The sequence below is a fragment of the Salarias fasciatus genome, chromosome 10, assembly GCF_902148845.1.
Source record: "Salarias fasciatus chromosome 10, fSalaFa1.1, whole genome shotgun sequence".
In the NCBI taxonomy this organism is placed as follows: Eukaryota; Metazoa; Chordata; class Actinopteri; order Blenniiformes; family Blenniidae; genus Salarias; species Salarias fasciatus.
The window spans coordinates 15,669,896-15,688,084 of record NC_043754.1 but is presented as its reverse complement, the minus strand read 5'-3'; the positions used below and the strand labels follow the sequence as shown (position 1 = coordinate 15,688,084).

At 42.6% G+C, this 18,189-nt stretch overlaps 2 protein-coding genes across 2 annotated transcripts; both read left to right on the top strand.

Annotated features, from left to right (window-relative positions):
• Nucleotides 1-1,916: 1,916 nt before the first annotated feature.
• On the top strand, nt 1,917-11,802 carry ppp2cab (protein phosphatase 2 catalytic subunit alpha b). The gene is made up of 7 exons (XM_030100641.1): nt 1,917-2,223; nt 9,774-9,983; nt 10,074-10,247; nt 10,387-10,476; nt 10,604-10,765; nt 10,931-11,049; nt 11,179-11,802. The coding sequence occupies exons 1-7, from the start codon at nt 2,122-2,124 to the stop codon at nt 11,249-11,251; spliced, it is 930 nt and encodes a 309-aa protein (XP_029956501.1). The 5' UTR covers nt 1,917-2,121; the 3' UTR covers nt 11,252-11,802.
• A 2,265-nt stretch (nt 11,803-14,067) lies between these two features.
• On the top strand, nt 14,068-18,158 carry skp1 (S-phase kinase-associated protein 1). Its single transcript, XM_030100649.1, has 6 exons — nt 14,068-14,195; nt 15,030-15,129; nt 15,251-15,324; nt 15,712-15,855; nt 17,617-17,757; nt 17,846-18,158. The coding sequence occupies exons 2-6, from the start codon at nt 15,033-15,035 to the stop codon at nt 17,879-17,881; spliced, it is 492 nt and encodes a 163-aa protein (XP_029956509.1). The 5' UTR covers nt 14,068-14,195; nt 15,030-15,032; the 3' UTR covers nt 17,882-18,158.
• The last annotated feature ends 31 nt before the right edge of the window (nt 18,159-18,189 follow it).

Below are 18,189 nucleotides of genomic sequence, written 5' to 3'. Positions count from 1 at the left end.
CCAAGCCAAAAAACTTAGTGCATGCAAATGTTGACCTTAACACTTTAACCGTTCTGAAACATAAAGCACAGCAGCAATTACTGAAATTAATTTGGTAATCATCTAACTCAAACATATTGTGTAGCGTCTTCAGTCCTGAAGGATAAAAAAAAAAGACTGTAGATATCAAAATTTGTAGCATTGACTGAAGCTAATCATAACGTTGGTATATAGTCATTTTTACACAGTCAGTATAAAATGACCCCTCGCCAATTTTTACAAGACTTTGGGTTTTTTTTTTTTTGGAAAATTTGGTCACAATATTCTTCTTTTTTTAAATTACATTTGGATTTCGTTTAACAACAAACCTAACATCCACCCAGTCAGTATTTCTGTTTAGTTACAATAGTTTATGGACTTTTTGAGGCACTTTTTGAGGCACTTTTAAAGAGTGTGGTTTCTACATGACTGTTGCTTTCCTGGAGCAACATGTAAAAGAGTGACATCATGGCTACACCTCAAAACATCACATGCTTTGGGGAGGGAGATGATGTATTCCCTCTCCTGTGTGTTGGTAACTTCTCTGATAAATGTTGAGCCAATAAAAGCACAGAGGAAGCGGAGCAGGGAGCCAATGGCCGGCCTGCCGTCACCGGTCTCCGGTTGCTATTTGTGTCTCTGTTGTGAAGTCAAGCTGGATATAATCTGCCAGAGGAAGATGGAAAATATCCTCAGAAGATGCAGGATGCTCTTCACTTAAAGTCTGGGATCTGTCAAGATCAAATAAAAGTTTTCTTTAATTACACATTTCTGGACCTAAATTACAGTTAAGTGAAGATATTTCATTTAGAAAACACAGATAATGTAATCTCCAGTGTTTAGAAATATTTAATACAGGTTTCTTTTCAAATCAACCTTTAGTTGTTGCTGCAATTGTAGACAGCTGTACAGTGCTGTAGTGGTTTGCACTCTTTACTCATAGTGAGAATGTTCCTGGTTTGAGTCCAGGATTTTGTCTGTCCAGTTTGCATGTTCTTGAGGTCATACCACAATACAAAAACATGAATTTTAGGTTATCGTATGACTCGTGATGGACTAGCAGCCTGTCCAGTGTATGATGCCCTGCCTTCACCCATTATCAGATGGGATCTGCACCAACTATGACAACTTCGTGGGGCATTTTTAAATAGCATGCATTCTGTGTGCAAGTTTAATTTTTAGAAGGTAAAAGGTGTGATTACTGATTCATGCCTCGAAATGAAGGGCCTCGTTGCTTTTAAGCAAATAGTCACTTGACAACTGAGAGAAATGCTGTGTATGTATCAACATGACATGCTTGCTTTGCTTCAGTTGTGTTGTTTACTCACAATGCTTCTATAAATGAAGAAGCCATTGCAGAACCAAGCTCAGACGTGCAAGCTTTCTTCTGTTTTGGCAGGACGTTAGGTGAAAGAAGGAGACAAAAGGGTAGGACACACAGAGAGATTGTAGGGAGGGATTCAAACCCAGCTGGCTCAGGCAGGGAGTGGGGATTCAGACCCTGGTGTTAGGATTTATGCACATCACACAGACTGCACATTCTCTGTATGGATGCACATCCTCACTATTACACACCTGCACTGTGTTGATTGTTTGTGCTTATCCTATATCATATATTCTACCTATTTGAGTTTTTTTCTTTTAGATTTTATATTTTTTTGCCCATTTCGGTATCTTTTGTGTTTGTAGAGCCTGGTGGACGGTCACTGCTTTGAATTTATATATGGTCCATAAAAATATCACCTAAGTGCTTTGTGTACAAAAAAACTGAAAAGCTTCAAATATTTTTTCGACTCATCGGAGCCCTGCTTTTATTTTGAAGGGCCCCGCAGGAAGCGGCGTGTTAGCGCGCGGCCGCTTGACTCGGGACTAGTTTCCAGGGTGGATCAGCACTCTGACTCCACTCCCTCCCTTCACTTCAGTCAAATCACGGTGATCCGGCAGCTAGCGGCACATGCGTCTGTTAATAAGCCAGTAGCTGCTGAGTGTCGTGGTTGTTGAGTGACGGACGACAGAGGAGAAGAAGACGCTTTCCGCCTCTTCATCTAAATCGGCTCGAGGTAGACGACAGACACCCGGCAAAGCCCCCGAAAACACACAGAGATGGACGAAAAGGCGTTCACGAAAGAAATCGACCAGTGGATCGAGCAGCTCAACGAGTGCAAGCAGCTTTCCGAGGGCCAAGTGAAGACTCTGTGTGAAAAGGTGAGTTATGTTAAAAATGTCTCTTCCGTCTGCCCTCACGGTAACGGCCGCCCGCCCGCCGCCTTCCAGACATTCTTAAAATGGCGTCTTTAGTGTACATTTCACTGCGCGGTGCGGGACTTGGACTCTCCTTACAGGCGTCCGCTCGCCTCTTTCCAAGCAAGGAAAGCACTCATTAGTCAGAAATGTCGCTGAATATTGAATTACGGGGGATGGTTTTAAGAGTTACTGAGGGGTTTTACCGGGCAGGGCGGAAGAGAACGGCCCCGTGAATTCAAGTCACATAGCAGATTTCCAGCGCTGTCACTGCAGCATCTCTTTACCAGCTCTGACTGCCAAAATCCCCCACACTTCATGTTTTCTAGTAATTTAACTCATAACTATGGAATGTGGGAAACCTATTAGACATGTGTTCAGAAAGATGTCCATCTCTCCACTCTTATCAAGACTGAAATCTATGACATTGTTAAAATCTAACTTTTGAGGTGTTTCACTTTGTCCCTGTGGTCCTGCTGTTGAGTACACACCTCTTCACAGGCTGATTTGGCTTCTTTGTTCATCATTAAGTGCGGGCTGAGTCATCTCTGTGTAACCTGCAGTAACCTCACACTTCCGTGGAGTTGAATCCTTGTGTTCAAAAGTCAGCAAGTGGTGTCTAAAAAAGGGCCATGGACCAAAACTGGCCCGCAAGAGTCTCCAATCTGGCCCACCAATATACCAAGAAGACAGTAAATACTAAATAAACAAATAAATTATACAGCTATGCTTGTTTATAGGACTTTTCACTGTATTTTACATAATTAAAACTGGCTTCATGTGACGATTGTAGTAATTTTTGCCTGTAATTGCTTGGTTTTGTGAAAGTATAGACATTTAAATCAAGTATACTCTGTGTCTCGTCAATAAAACATGATGGTAAATGATATTATTTTATCATTCCGGTTCAGTCGAGTTGAAAATGCGCTGCATGTGGCCCCTGAACCAAACGTGTTGACACCCCTGGTCTACTCGGTCCAAATATACTTAACTAAGTAACATGAGCCAGGACGGGGACGGTGCCATAAATCCTGCCTTTATAGGTATAATGTTCTGTTTAACTAGTGTCAAATGACTTGAATTGATTTTAGTCTAGTCCTTTCAGTTATCTGTGTTCAGATCAATGGTAGCCTGAGAAAGCTTGGGATTGAAGTATCACGGGTTAGAATGTCACTGGTAAAATGGTTAGGCCCCTGAGCAAGGCCCACAACCACTGCTGTATCCCTGGGCTCGGCACAATGGCAGCCCACTGCTCCTAGTTTGTGTAGCTATGGCTAACTAAAGTAAGTTCCTCGATTGGAACCTCTCACTCTAATGCATTTTTTCAAAAACAATCAACACTTGTCCGACACTGTTGCAAACAGCAACCACAAAACTGAACATGCTCTTTAACTAAAATGTAAATGAAGCTTTAATGATGGTAGATGTTGTACAGGATTAATTTAGACTCTACATGTGTAGCTAATAAGAGCCTGAGTGTAGACTATCGATATTTTTTTTCCTGCCTTTCACACAGGTTACCTTGAGAGCTGGAATTAGTCACCGGCCACTGACCCTCGTCTGGCTTCTCATTTACTTAGAAAGTCAATAAGCGGTGGGGAATCTGTGTTTACAGGGCAATAAGGCAGTCAATCTTAAACTTAAACATGACTTAATGAGTACGTCATGTGAATAGTGTCAGCACTTTTTTATGCTTATGCTTGACGTTCCTGTTCCTCCTCCAGGGAACATGGGTGGAATGTTTTCACATGACTTTAACCTTATAAAAAGAGCAGCTTCATTGTAAACCGGTCACTTTCTTCTCGAGTCTTCTTTAGTTCTGTGTTCACAAGGATGCCGTCGATGTAGTCACATTCAGATAGTCAATTCACACGAAATACATAAACGCGCACACACACACACACACACACACACACACACACACACACACACACACACACACCCTCCTGCCTCAGATGACCACTTGCCAGCTGATTGTGCACACTTTCTGTGGTCTGAGCTGCAGCTTAACCTCAATCTCTCAGCGTCCCCCGGGCTGGCGTCCAGTCCAGCACGTCTGACCTCAAAACAAAGCTTGACCTTTGACACCATTTGTTTCTTGAGCTTGTACTTTATTAAGTTCAGAACTTACTGTATATCCCTGCGAGGCTCACTCTTAGATTTCCATGATTCATTTTCATCCTTCCACTGCTAGAGGAATTCTCTATATCACTGCTTGTGAAACCTAACAGCAAGTTAATGTGATCCAGTTTACAATTGGAATTGAATTTTGCTTCACACTCACAGAGGAGGCTTCATTTGTACAGATGTTTTCTTTCTTTGGTGCAGCAGCTCTTTTCTTGTTTTGGCTCTTAAAAGGACACAGATTCGGCCCACTACCATGTTTGGAGTGCCGTGCGATGAAGGTTAAGGGCGTTCAACTCTCAAGTGACCCGTTAATCCCTGCATTTGTTTTTTATCTTTCTCTCTCCCCAGCTCTGATATTGTCAGCTCCACTAATCTTAGACGTTACTGTCGGAGCAATGAAGAGGGTTTAAAGCCAATTTTAGGATTCTGTGGCAATTATCTTTAGTTTCACAACTGATAATTGTAAACTGTTGCAAGTAGCGGCAGAGAAATGAGGCTTGTTTGCTTTAAAATGTTTCCATGGAATAATTGGCAGTCTCTGTGAGCAGATGTTAGAGATCTATTTAAAGAATACAAACATGCCAGAATTGCTCAGAATGTGTTCCCCCCCATCCCGTGTCCTTCCTTATGTAACAAAGATGCCACCAAAGTAGCAATGAGGTTAAATAGGAAGGCTGGTTTCCTCAGTCCAAGGATGAGCATTGTCACAGCATCTACCTGTTGACCCATCTGTTCTCCTCTGTTAGTATATTCAGCAGAATGCACCTACACAACATCCTCCCCAAGTTAAAAATACCAGAGGATGTGATTGATTGCGAGTTGCATCACTAACAGTATCAAAGCCTTTGCTGTGGAGCAGATCAGAGAGTGTGACTCAGGATAACACTGTTCATTGTGACTCACGGAGCGGCCGTCTCTGCTTTGGGATGTACGGGGGTGTCGGGGAAGAAGATGTGCTGTGTAATGTCCTCCCTCTTCTCGTTCCTGCCCCCCAGCTGTATCTGTTGGCGCCAGACTTTTAGTCTGAGGGTGGCAACACTTAAAATGCTTTGTTTGCTATAATCAATGCAGATATTTCAGTTTTTCAGACATTGTGAACCAAAATGGGAGGTCATTCTGTTTGATAATTTCATAGGGCTTAATCTGGCAGTCGAGTTTAAATAAAGTGACTGTACGTAATGTGCCTCATTGTAGGGCTGCACGATTATGGCCAAAATGTCAATCACGATTATTTTTGTCAATATTGTAATCAGGATTATTCATCACGATTATTCATTATGTTATGTAAAACATACCTTTTTATTGCACTTTTTTTTAAAACAAACAAGTGTCAAATTGAAGATGTGCGTCTTCAGCACTTCAGCGAAGTCTGGTGTGCATGTGCACATAATTGAAGATGTTTTAATTAGAATCTAAACAACTATTTAGAACCATGTCAATGTTGTGAACGATCGCTTTCCCTTAGAAACGAACATATAGACGCGCCGACTGTGAGTTTTTACAAACGTTTGACCAAACCTCTGTTCTGAAAAGAGCCGGATTATGACTTTGGAACCTGAACGCCTCACAGCTGAGCGACCGTCACTTGCTGCATTCTAACCCCTGAGAGCAACACGATGATCACTGAACAACAAGATGAAGATAAAACAACAAGAGAACAGTAAACAGCCACGCTAAACCCAGAAATGAAACCTACCAGAACAATGATTCCCTCTTTCTCTCCAAGCCGCTGCTACGCCGCTCACATCCTGAACTGTCCGTCAATAACAGCTTTTCCCGTTCTGTCCGAGACGCTCAGCGTTTACATCTTCTTTCCACCGGTACAGAAGTTGAGATGCGTTCCATCGACTGATGTTTGAGCATGAAGGAATCGTTCAAAGCCAGGTAGTTCATCGGTGGCTAACAGCTAAGCTAACAGCTGACTGAGACACCGCAGTGGCGTCCATCAGCAGCTACTTTTACGGAGTGTCCCTGAAGGCAGCAGGAGCTACACGGCTCAGGTCGCCCCCTGGTGGTTGGCTGATTGTTGGATTAAAAAAGTGCTTGATTTGACACGCAACAGAGCCCGTTTTTTCAATTTAAAAATCGCGACGATCATCTAAATTTAATCGCAGCAGCCAAAATCGTGATCATGATCAAAATTCGATTAATTGTGCAGCCCTACCTCATTGTGGAAATTGGTTTTATCTTGCTGTCAATTATGCAGAGCAAATATAATTAAAGGAGTCACATGTGCATCAGAAAGACTTCTCCTTTTATTGACCTTTTGTTTTCCCCTTCTCAGAGTAATTGAATTTTCCAACTTGCTTAATTACTTATGTGCTGTGTTTTCCTTTAATGTTATTTGCCAGCAATGTTTGTCCCTTTTTAATTTGGGAGCCTTATGAGGCACTTTATACTCATCAAGTCAGGCCTTTGTAACCACTCCATGTTATTGTGATGTGATTCAAAAAGCACTTTTTTTTTTTAGACCTGAAAGCACTGGAAACATGGCAACTGTGGACAAAGCAAGACTTGGGAGTTCCTCCTCTGACATTAATATTTCAAGACATCGCCCAAAACGTACCAGTGTGACGCAATAATTTGGTCATGTGGAGACGCTTGCCCTACTTTTTGAAGCTGACGTCTCCTGTTTGAACCAGTTCAGAGCAGCGAAAAGCAACCTGAGGTCACTTGAACTCAGAAAAGATGTTTCCTAAAAGGTGTCTGGTTTTGCCATTGTTGTACATTTGTTATCATATAAACATGCAAAGATACTCAATTCTCATCACAATTTAATTTCCTCATAGAAATGCAGTTGAGTGTTTCTCGGTAAAATACATGTTTGCCACCGTTTGTTGCTGTAATTATTGCCATTTCAGTGAAACTACAGTAAACGTCTGGCGTGAGGTCGGTGCTCGTGGTCGTCGAGCTTGATTCCCCCTCAGCCGTCTGCAGGAGAACCTTTGGCTGTGTTTAACTCGGTTTTAATGGGATTACATTGCGGCAGCCAGGAAAATGCTGACTTCATTTCTCGCCACCCAGCTAAGCAGTTTGTTGACTGTGTGGTGTCTGACGTCTCGGGCCGGCCTCTGATCCGCTGCTTTCCTCCACACAGCAGCTCCACTGGGGCATTTCTGCCACAGGTGTGGCTGGCACTTTGGGCAAGGTGCTTGCGTAACCGGTGCCGTCATTGCTGTCATTCACAGCCGCGGTATCCACTGTACGCTCTGTTACCTGGCAATGCCTCACCCTGGAAGCTTCCTGGTGCTTGATGAATCCAGGCTTAAATTGCGAGTTATGAAAACGGTATCCAGGTGACAGCAGTGGGAGGTTATTAATCGACCTTCTCGGCTTTTATGTAATATTTCATCAAAAAATAATCCAGTGGGGTTTTTATTCCCCGTCATATTTTTGTTATATCATCATAAGATCTCATCCTGTAAGTGGGGAAAAAGCAGACAAAGCTGGTGATGGTTGTTTTTTCCAAGAGAATGAATCCATTGTAACTAAAACAAGCAGCACTCAAGTGATTCAAAGTAGTCCAGCACAACATAAATTGGGAAAATTAAATTCAGTGTTGGCCGGACTGAAATGTGCTGAGACGGAAAGTAATAGTATTTCTCTGTGTGTGTGTTTGTTTACGTCTGCCATCTCTCATGCATCAGAGTATATCGGACATTCATTGGAGTGTAGGGTTACACAGATGAAGGTCTTCTTCTGTGCTCTCTGCCAACAAAGGAACCAAATAAATGAGCAGTTGCATGGCCTTTTTGGATCCATTGTCTTGCCTGTACCAAAAGGCTTCCTGATACTGTTGTGACACCGAATTTAGATCTGGTTTTGGCTTTCTAGCCGAATACTTTGTTCTGTTGCCTCGATGTCAAAGTACGTGAGCCTGAAGAAAATGAGATCGGTTCCTCATATGAGCAATTATCACAAATAACCTCCCCGGTGCTCTGACCTGGCCCACTTAAAATCTGCACTTTGAGATGCGTTTTATCTGCTTATGTTTGTTTTCTCTCCTCGGAGTAATTAGGAGCGGTGGTGGAAATCGGTCACCGTTCCACTTTAGTCCAGGCATCGAGAATATTCTCTCAGGCTTAGTGACTGAATTGCTGGTCAATCTGTCATCTGCAGCCCAGTGGCTGAAAGGCCTCCTGTCACATGGGCATGTTTGGGGTCAATATAATATAGGTCAGCATTGTGCAGCGTTGCAGGCCCTCGGTGGTCACTCTCCCTCCCATCTGATAATGACAGCTCAGATACAGCGCCGCTCTCTATAAAGGACATAATGTAAATGTGTTCTCGGAGAGTGCCGGTCTCAAACTGTTGCCGTTCTCCTGCTCTCTCCGCAGATATTTCCACTTCCTTCGTGGCTGGTGTGTCGGGTGGTCATTCAGCTTAGAAACTTTCTCCCTCAGCCTCAGGATTTATTTGTTCTAAAGCTTCTTAAAAGAGCTCATCCAGCTGACTGAAACCGTGCTCAGACAGCCCAACCAGCCAAGCAAGACTGAGTCCAGGAATAGGCCTGGCTGGGGGTCTCCAGATTTACCGTTTCTTCTCTTTTTAGTTTTGTACAGATTGGGCAGCTGCTGGTGGGAGCTGGCAAATGATTATCTGATTGATCACCCTTTGCATAAAAGAAAAGGAATCTGGCACTTTTAAATGAAGCCCAACGATGCCAAATATACTTCATCAGCTGACCCCGCTGGATATTTTGAGGATTTGTCAGTGTGCAGCTTTTCCCTGTTTGCACTGAGACAGCAGCAGCTGAGCGTTTCCTCTGGAAGCGTTAGCTGGAGGCAGCATCCTGAGTCATGCACTGCAGCAGACACTTTAGACCTTTCCTCAGTGAATTCACCGCACAACTGTATATCAAACTAAAACATCACAATTCTCTTATGTGTAGTGGCTCTGTTGCTTTTTTGCCCCGACCTTTCTGGTTAGTCAGATGAAAAACACAGTTCTCTTCTTTTGAAGCACCACACTAATTGATTTTAGGAAACACTGCAGTGCAACCAGAGCTGATTTTTCCCAGCTCTGCAAAGCAGATACACGAGAAACTAACACAGAGGGTTTGTCCCTGAAGACATTCTGGCGATGGCGTTGCAGGCTGTGCTGTAATCACTGTGTAGTGGCTTCCTGTCGACCTCAACACAGGCTGATGTGGAAATTGCACAAAGAGGTCGGCAGTAAATTGTCTGTTCCTCAAATAATGATGGGGAGCGTTGAATGACAGAGAAAATGACAGCGTGCAGAGCATGTTATTACAGGATCATCGTGGATTTGCTGCACCTGAAGGAGCTCAACATTTGCATGGATTACAGTTATCTATGCTTAGAAGTCTTAATGGATCGTCCAAAGTTTTTGGTCTCATCTGCAGCTGTCTGTTTTTCTCTCCCCAGGCCAAGGAGATCCTGACAAAAGAATCGAATGTGCAGGAGGTGAGATGTCCGGTGACCGTGTGCGGCGACGTGCACGGCCAGTTCCATGACCTCATGGAGCTCTTCAAGATCGGTGGGAAATCTCCAGACACAAACTATTTGTTCATGGGAGACTACGTGGACAGAGGGTACTACTCTGTGGAAACCGTCACTTTACTAGTAGCACTTAAGGTTGGTAGTATTTTGAAACCTCGACACGTTGAGCAGTTGAGGAAGTGAAAATTTGCTTGATCTGAAGTCTTCTCTCTTCACGCGTTTCAGGTACGCTTCCGGGAGCGCATCACAATCCTCAGAGGAAACCACGAGAGCAGACAGATCACACAAGTGTACGGCTTCTATGACGAGTGCCTAAGGAAATATGGAAATGCCAACGTTTGGAAGTACTTCACAGACCTGTTCGATTACCTCCCCCTCACTGCCTTGGTAGACTCTCAGGTGAGAATAGACCAGGACGCTCTGGTTCGTCTCACTGACTTGGAAAGGGAACACAATGTCACTTCTTCTAGCGACACTACAGGAAATATTAGGAATGTGTGAAGAATTCCGTGATTAATTTATTTTTCTCTCCCTGCAGATTTTCTGCCTTCATGGAGGCCTCTCGCCATCCATAGATACGTTGGACCACATAAGGGCTTTGGACCGTTTACAAGAAGTGCCACATGAGGTAAACCTGGACCAGTATGCTGGAAAACCTCAATGACCAGTACCAACAATCTCGGACATCTTTATCATTTCCCATCGAACCCTTTCAGTTTGGCTGATCTGTATTAAATCTGCTCGTTTCCTCTCAGGGACCCATGTGCGACCTGCTCTGGTCGGACCCCGATGACCGCGGCGGCTGGGGCATCTCTCCCAGAGGGGCCGGCTACACCTTCGGTCAGGACATTTCTGAAACGTTCAACCACGCCAACCGACTCACACTGGTGTCTCGTGCCCACCAGCTGGTTATGGAGGTTTGTGCCTTCATTATCCTTCATGGAAATGTAATAATGGCAGACCTGAGAGGATTCCTGCTGTCGAGGAAAATAAACTTTGATATCGTCACAGTCAGTTTTTCACATTTAACACTTTTTTTTTTTTTTTCAAACTATGTAAATAATGCATCTGCTTTCTTCCAGGGCTACAACTGGTGTCATGAGAGGAATGTGGTGACAATATTTAGTGCTCCCAACTACTGCTACCGCTGTGGCAACCAGGCAGCTATCATGGAATTAGACGACACCCTCAAATACTCATTGTAAGCACATCAGATAACCGGCCGTGTGTCATTATACACATCTCTAAAAGACCATTTGTTCAGATTTGCAGTAACTCACTTGCATGAAGCCTCATGTTAAATTCACTCTCTTCCTCTCCTCTCCTTCAGTTTGCAGTTTGACCCGGCGCCTCGCAGAGGGGAGCCTCACGTCACTCGCCGCACCCCAGACTACTTCCTGTAAACTCTGCCGCCCGGCCCTTGTACAGTCCAGTCCAGTCCAGTCCAGTATTGCCATGATACACGACTTTCAACCGATACCAACATAAAAGAGTGTGAGGGACACAGACGGGGGGCGACACAGCAGTGCACATTGTATATCCACACAAGACTTATTTATGCATTAAAAAGAAAAAAACAAAACGATGTCTGTGTCTATGGATGGACCAAAAACAATGTGTGCCATAATCATTACAATATTCATTGCTCAGGACCTTGTATTGAAAATCTACCCCGCTTCTAAGAAATAGCAGTGATGTTTAAGTTGCTTTTGGTTTTGCCAGTGTAGCTGGACTGATGGCGCCGAGGTCCAAGACAAGGATTTACTCCTCTGAATACGGCTGAGTCCCACATGCCATGGCTTATAGAGAGATCACAACACGACGCTGATCTGTTTGCACTTTTGTAAATTTGAAGTAATGTAACATATGTCAAAATATGAAAAAGATTTCACACTACAGATGTTTTCTTTCTTTTTTTTGTTTGTAATTTTTTTTTCCTTTTTTGATTTAAAAAGAAAAATATAATAAAAACAACAGAACTCCCATCGGGCAGGTTTTACACTAAGTTTCTTTGTCCTGTGTGACTGAATGAAAACCCGTCGGAGGCAGTGACCGTGCTCGGTGTTTATGATTGACTGATGGTGGAGCGTTCATCCACATCAACCCACTGACTCCCCCTGAACAACGATCTGTATTAACCAAACAATTTAATAAAGACGAAGGAGGCTTCTTGACTTGCTTTGCTTCTTTATTTCTTCATCTTCACCGCTTGGAACTGAATAAGATCACTAATGCTGGCAAGGTCATCTGAAATCCTGAGCAGTTTATATCTCCTTCCAGATGACAGGGAGAACCACAGTGGGTGGGATTCTTCAAAGATAAAGCACAGTTTTCTAGTCAGGGTAAAGATCTCTGATGGGGAATGCTAGCCAGTTCATGTTCTCTGCCTCGCTGCTATGAAAGCTTTGGTTTGGACATCATCAGTATTTATAGTTTCTCCCATTAGTCACAACTAAGATTCCTTCTGAATCGAGCCACCAGAAATACAATGAACGTGAGAATTCACTTTAAAAACTGAATTATGCAACAACCCTACACATCTGTGGTACACCTAATATGTATGGCATCTTTGTGTCAACATCATGACAAGAATACATTCTCTTCATATTTCTTTTTGACACGCCTATAAGTCAATAGTTTCCCTGTTACTCAATCTCTGTAAATTTTGCACAATCACGGCTGTCATGTGTTGACTGACATTGAAAACTAACTGAGAAACACCCGAAAACAAAAGTTAAATTTTAACTGAGATAAGAGTGTCGTTTTTTTTTCAAAGTACGCAATAAAGTGGATTAAATAATTCAAGGAGCACTTGAACGCACCATAGAACAAGCTAGAAATAGTGATTGTCACAGGGGGAAAGCGCCACTCTGTGGCCGCTTCGAGTATTGCAACATGATATGATTGAGGGTTCTACACAGTATGTAACAACACTCAAATGGCTAAATTGGCTAATATTAAGAATAAAGTAGTCACAAAATATTTTTGTTTATTTTAGGCTTCAAGGTTGAGTTGAAACCCAGAAGAAAACTGATTATTATCTGTCGTTTGATCATTTTTTCAACACGTCACAATGTAATCTGATTTATGTGACCCTTGCTTCCCTTTCGGGTAACGTGGACAACACAAAATCACAAAATCATGTGCTTCCCTCACTTTGGCACAACACTGTGGGAATGTCACAGCATATTTACACAGTGAGGACATTGGATTTACTGGCAGTGCAGCAGTCAGCTATTAATCAATATAACCCAGTTTCGCTCATGACCATCTCAGGATGGTGTCAGGATATACAAATCCTTTTTTTTTTTTCCTTTGACCAGATCACATTTTACATTCTGCTGAGAAGTATTAGTGAAATTTACAGGCCACATCATGGTACGTACAACTAGTTACTGTTCACACATTTGTCTTAAAACTTTAAACATTTATTTTTGTGCAGATCACATTGTGCTTTTTTTTTTTTTTTTTTTTTTTTTTTTTGCATATTCATTACATAAATTAAAGATGGAGTTTAAATGTTTTAGAAAACTCACTATTTTGGCTAAATGAAACAAGAGTTAATCAGTCAAATTTGAACAAATTTACATACATAAATTGGAATATTTTAATCCTTTTTAGTTTGGTTTCTTTGTAATTTAGCTTAGAATTGTCAAAAATACCATCTTTCAAAGTCAAGCTTCTTTGAGATCACGTTTTTCTTGTCTTTTCTTGCATCACAGCTTACATTTCTAAAAAAAAATCTTGTTCAAAACAAATATATAAAATGTAAAATACAAATAGCTGAAATTATTTCGAAATGCATGAACAGTTTGAATGATGAATACAGAAACAACCAAAATAATTAAATTCTACACGATTTTCTGACTTTAGAGTTGCATGTACCTTCCATTTTTAAAAACACTATTTTTTCAGGCTTTCCAATAAACAATGTCTCTTTTATTTTGTTTTATTGTTTTTATCTAAATAGGTTGCAATTTATTTGTCTTCATTTTTTATGAATTTGTTCTGTTTTGTACTTGTTTTATTGTAGTCATTTCATTTCCTACTGAAGTGCGCAAGAGAAATGAATGAGCCGCTTGGATGAGATATGAAAGGTCATCGTGTGAGGTATATAAATAGACATATTTTGTCTAGATGTGAGTGACGGAAGTTAAAAAATCAACGGGGTGAAGTCTCCCCCTCCTTCTCTACCTCCTCCTCTTCCTCACCCTGCTCCTCCTCCTCCGGCCGGCTCCAGTTCAGCTTCACTCTTGTAGCCGCCGTCGCTTCACCTGTGTCTGCTAGGCCGCGATCCGTTCACCACAGAGGAAAACCACCTCTGGACCAGCGATAACAACATTCACGGTACGTGTAGTTCTTCATTTCGCGTTGCAGACTGGGATTCGAAGCGCAGTAAGACTGTTTACTTGTTTATTCGATTAACCGAGACGCGGCCGCTAAGAGGCCTCGCTAAGCTAACCTGGCGCCAGCTAACAGGCTAGCCTTGTGCGCTGTAATGCTAGCCTGCCGGTGATTCGGATTGACTGGTTTCCCTGTTAGCTGGTGACCCACTTCCTCTAGCGGTCGTTGTTGCTGTTAGTAAATAGCAGATGTAGGGGAAAAAAGTTTCACTAACGGCACGGCACATAGCTTAATTTTAAATGCTTTAAACAGTGTTCGCGAGGACAGGTACGGATTTCAGTTGGATTTTTAACATCTAACATTACCAGCAGCAACAACGGACACTAAAGTAAGTCGGTCACCAGTTAACATGAAAACCAATTATTCCGAAACACAGGCTATTCGACTCCCTTATTAAATTGTTTTGGTTACAGAATGACACTCTGGGGAGAATCTTTATTATGCTGTGCGTACCAACAAGTGTCACTTTAGGGAACATATTAACGCTATCCATTCATAATGCACTAGTGGGTCACCATCGCTGCCGTTGGTTAGCATAGCTTCAGCTTAGCTAATAACAATGTCTGCGTAGTTAATATTAACTTGTTTGGTTCTCTTCCCTGACGTTATGTCTCTACTAAGATTATAAACAAGGTGTAGTTTGATCACCACATAGATATAACCCTGGGATTAGCTCACTGTCGAATAACGATCTCCCGGACGCTAACGTGATCTCACTCTGATGGTTGTTTTATAGTGTTTCACATATTGTGTATTAACCTCCTCTCTCATCTCCAGAGTATGCCCACAATAAAGCTCCAGAGCTCCGATGGGGAGATCTTCGAGGTGGATGTGGAGATAGCCAAACAGTCTGTCACCATTAAAACCATGTTAGAAGGTACAACTTTGAATTCATCCCCCTTTTCAGTCAGCTTTTCCATTTTGAAAACACTCAGATGGATGGAGGTGTGGGAGTTTGCACCACAGGCTGATGGATGATTTTGTGTTTTTTCCTGCAGATTTGGGGATGGACGACGAAGGCGACGACGACCCAGTTCCTCTCCCAAATGTGAATGCAGCCATCCTTAAGAAGGTATACACACACAGACACACATCTGATGGGGTTGTGTCACCGTCTAATCTTTTTCACTGAATGTCAGCAGCTCTGAAGAAGTGCATTTATAGAAATAATTTTCCGTACATTTATTTTGATAATGATTAGATTATCCACAAGAACTGCTCATTTTGCTTCTCAGTGGAAATGCTCCAGATGCATCATTTCTTTTGTTGCTGGTTAATAACTGGTGCATCCAACCACATTTTTGAAGCAGAATTATGTGAACTGTTGTGTTTTTGTGGTTTGAGAAATTAAAATCTGTAAAGTTATGACCCAAATCTAATAAAAGAATTCAGTTTAGGGACGAGGTTTTACATGTAGAGTAGTCTGACGCTGTACATATGTCATGTGTGGACCCTTCAGGTGATTCAGTGGTGCACCCATCACAAAGATGACCCCCCTCCTCCCGAGGACGATGAAAACAAGGAGAAGAGGACGGACGACATTCCTGTTTGGGACCAGGAGTTCCTCAAAGTGGACCAGGGCACCTTGTTCGAGCTCATTCTGGTGAATACGCTTCACGATCTGTCTTGTCCGCTCTGCATCGACCTTAAATGAGCAGATTTTAAGGGCATTGGGACCTTGTTATTTGGTGCCTTACAAACATCACACACTGTAACTTTGAGACTTCTGCTTTTCACATGCATGCACATTATGCTTCTTTCCAAGGAGGGCTGCCCGGTATTATTTAGATATGGTATATTTGCACACGTGATATGAATTGCACATAACAGTGATTTTTCTCTTTTTGAACTTAGACAAAACTGAATGAGGTGATGTCAAAATATTGAGTGCTCTCAGGCTTTATTTAAAACAATAGTGAATTTTATTGCAGTTCAGTCTGTCTTTTGCGTTATTTACATTGCAAATACTGATATCACAGTTGCTCTACAATTGCAGTATGTCATGCAGCTCAACTTCCCACTTATGTTTGGATGGAGGTGCTGAAGTGTATTTCAGATGTCTATATGCCCCATATAAATGGCACAAACACTGACTGAACTGCAATAAATTCTGCTTAAATGATCTGTTCAGGCATCCTATAAATGACAAATTCCAGAGTTTTAGGTATGGGAGGAAAAATGTGTGATTAAGCTGTGAAAGTTGTGATGAACTCACTGAAATATGTAAATTTTTGACTAGTTTATAGGACAGAAATCTTGAGCACGTGAGAAAGAGCTGTTAAATCGAACAAAATTAGGATGATTGAATGTTTGTTTTTCACGTTATTCTGAATACACTCATGTTGGCCTGATCTCCTGCAGCTAAGCTCGTCTGATTTAATCGGTTCTTCTCTTCTCTCTGCCTCTGTTTATTCGAGCGAGCAGTTTGAGAACAGTGGATTTATTTGGTTAACAAATGTACAAGTGTTGCTTAGTAACAGCTGGACGACTGCTGTAATAGAGAGAGGGGGGGTTAAAACAGAGCTGCGGGCAAGTGATCTGGTGGATTTGAGGGGCATGTGAAAGGTAACCCAAGCAGAGATTGGGAAATGGCTGTTGGTACATCTGTGGGCTTCTAGGATGTGAAATGTAAGAAGCTGGAATGGGGTCGTTGTCCCCCCACCCCCCATCCCCTCTGCAGGATGTTTGAATGTGTTTACAAGCTGCAGACCAGAGGATGCTGGAGCGAGGACGGGGGCTTTGTCAGTGGCCAGCATGTGGCAGGTTAATTGGCTCTCAGGATCTGAGTGCAGGGGAACTCTGCGGGAGTGAGCTGGATGTTTGTTTGCCGTTTGGAAATGTTGCTTCAATTCAATCTGTGGCATTGAAAGAAACCACACACACACACACCCGATGCCATGTGGCGACTGGAAGTTTTGTGATCACTCTGATCAAACTCCAAACTCTAAATAATCCCCACTTTATTATATTTGACAGCTTTTTCATTCTGGGAAATGATGCAATCCCACATGATATATTTCCAAAGAAAAAAGTACACTGGGTCATTAAAGTAAAACTTTTTACAAAGGAAGAAAGTCTGACTCGGTAAAGACTTTTCTTTGGGAATAAAGACGAGGAAAAAGCCTAAATAAGTTTGCAGTATTGTAGCTGTCAAACAGCAAATAATAGAAATAATAGTTCTATCTTCCTTTCAGGGTCAGATGTTGGTGGAACTCCTCATTCTCTTGTTCTCCAAGAGCAGCAAGGAGTTTTGACTCCTGAGTTAAACGCTCTGAGCTCATCCTCAAACTGCCGCTGCATGTTTGTCCCCCTCTCTCCTGCAGCTCTGCCCCTCCTCACGTCACTGTTTGTGTTTTCTGCTCAGGCCGCCAACTATTTGGATATCAAAGGCCTGTTAGACGTCACCTGCAAGACAGTGGCCAACATGATCAAAGGCAAAACCCCGGAGGAGATCAGAAAGACTTTCAACATCAAAAATGACTTCACGGAGGAGGAGGAGGCCCAGGTACGCTCTCTTTTTTCCCATCATCGCACGGCTCGGGGTTATCGCCGAAGACCATCTCGCTGATCTGTGGCCCGTCTCTTTTCCCCAGGTACGCAAAGAGAACCAGTGGTGCGAAGAGAAGTAACCAGGAGGATCCTGCCGACACTACCACACTGTAAAGGATTGTCCCTGCTTACTGGTTGCACTGGCGATGTTCATACTTGTTAATATTTGCATTTAGTATATTTAGAGCCACCTTGCCCCTCCCCCACCGCCACCCCCCCCCCCTCCCTCCCTTGATTTCTGTATACAAGTAATAGCATGACCATTAACTTGCCTGTGTGGTGTTGTTTAATTTAAAGCTCTCCTCAGTCTCCCGACACTCCCGTGACGTATCCACATAGTTTCATGACTTTGTAACCAGAAAGATCCACCGATGCTCCTCAGATTCCC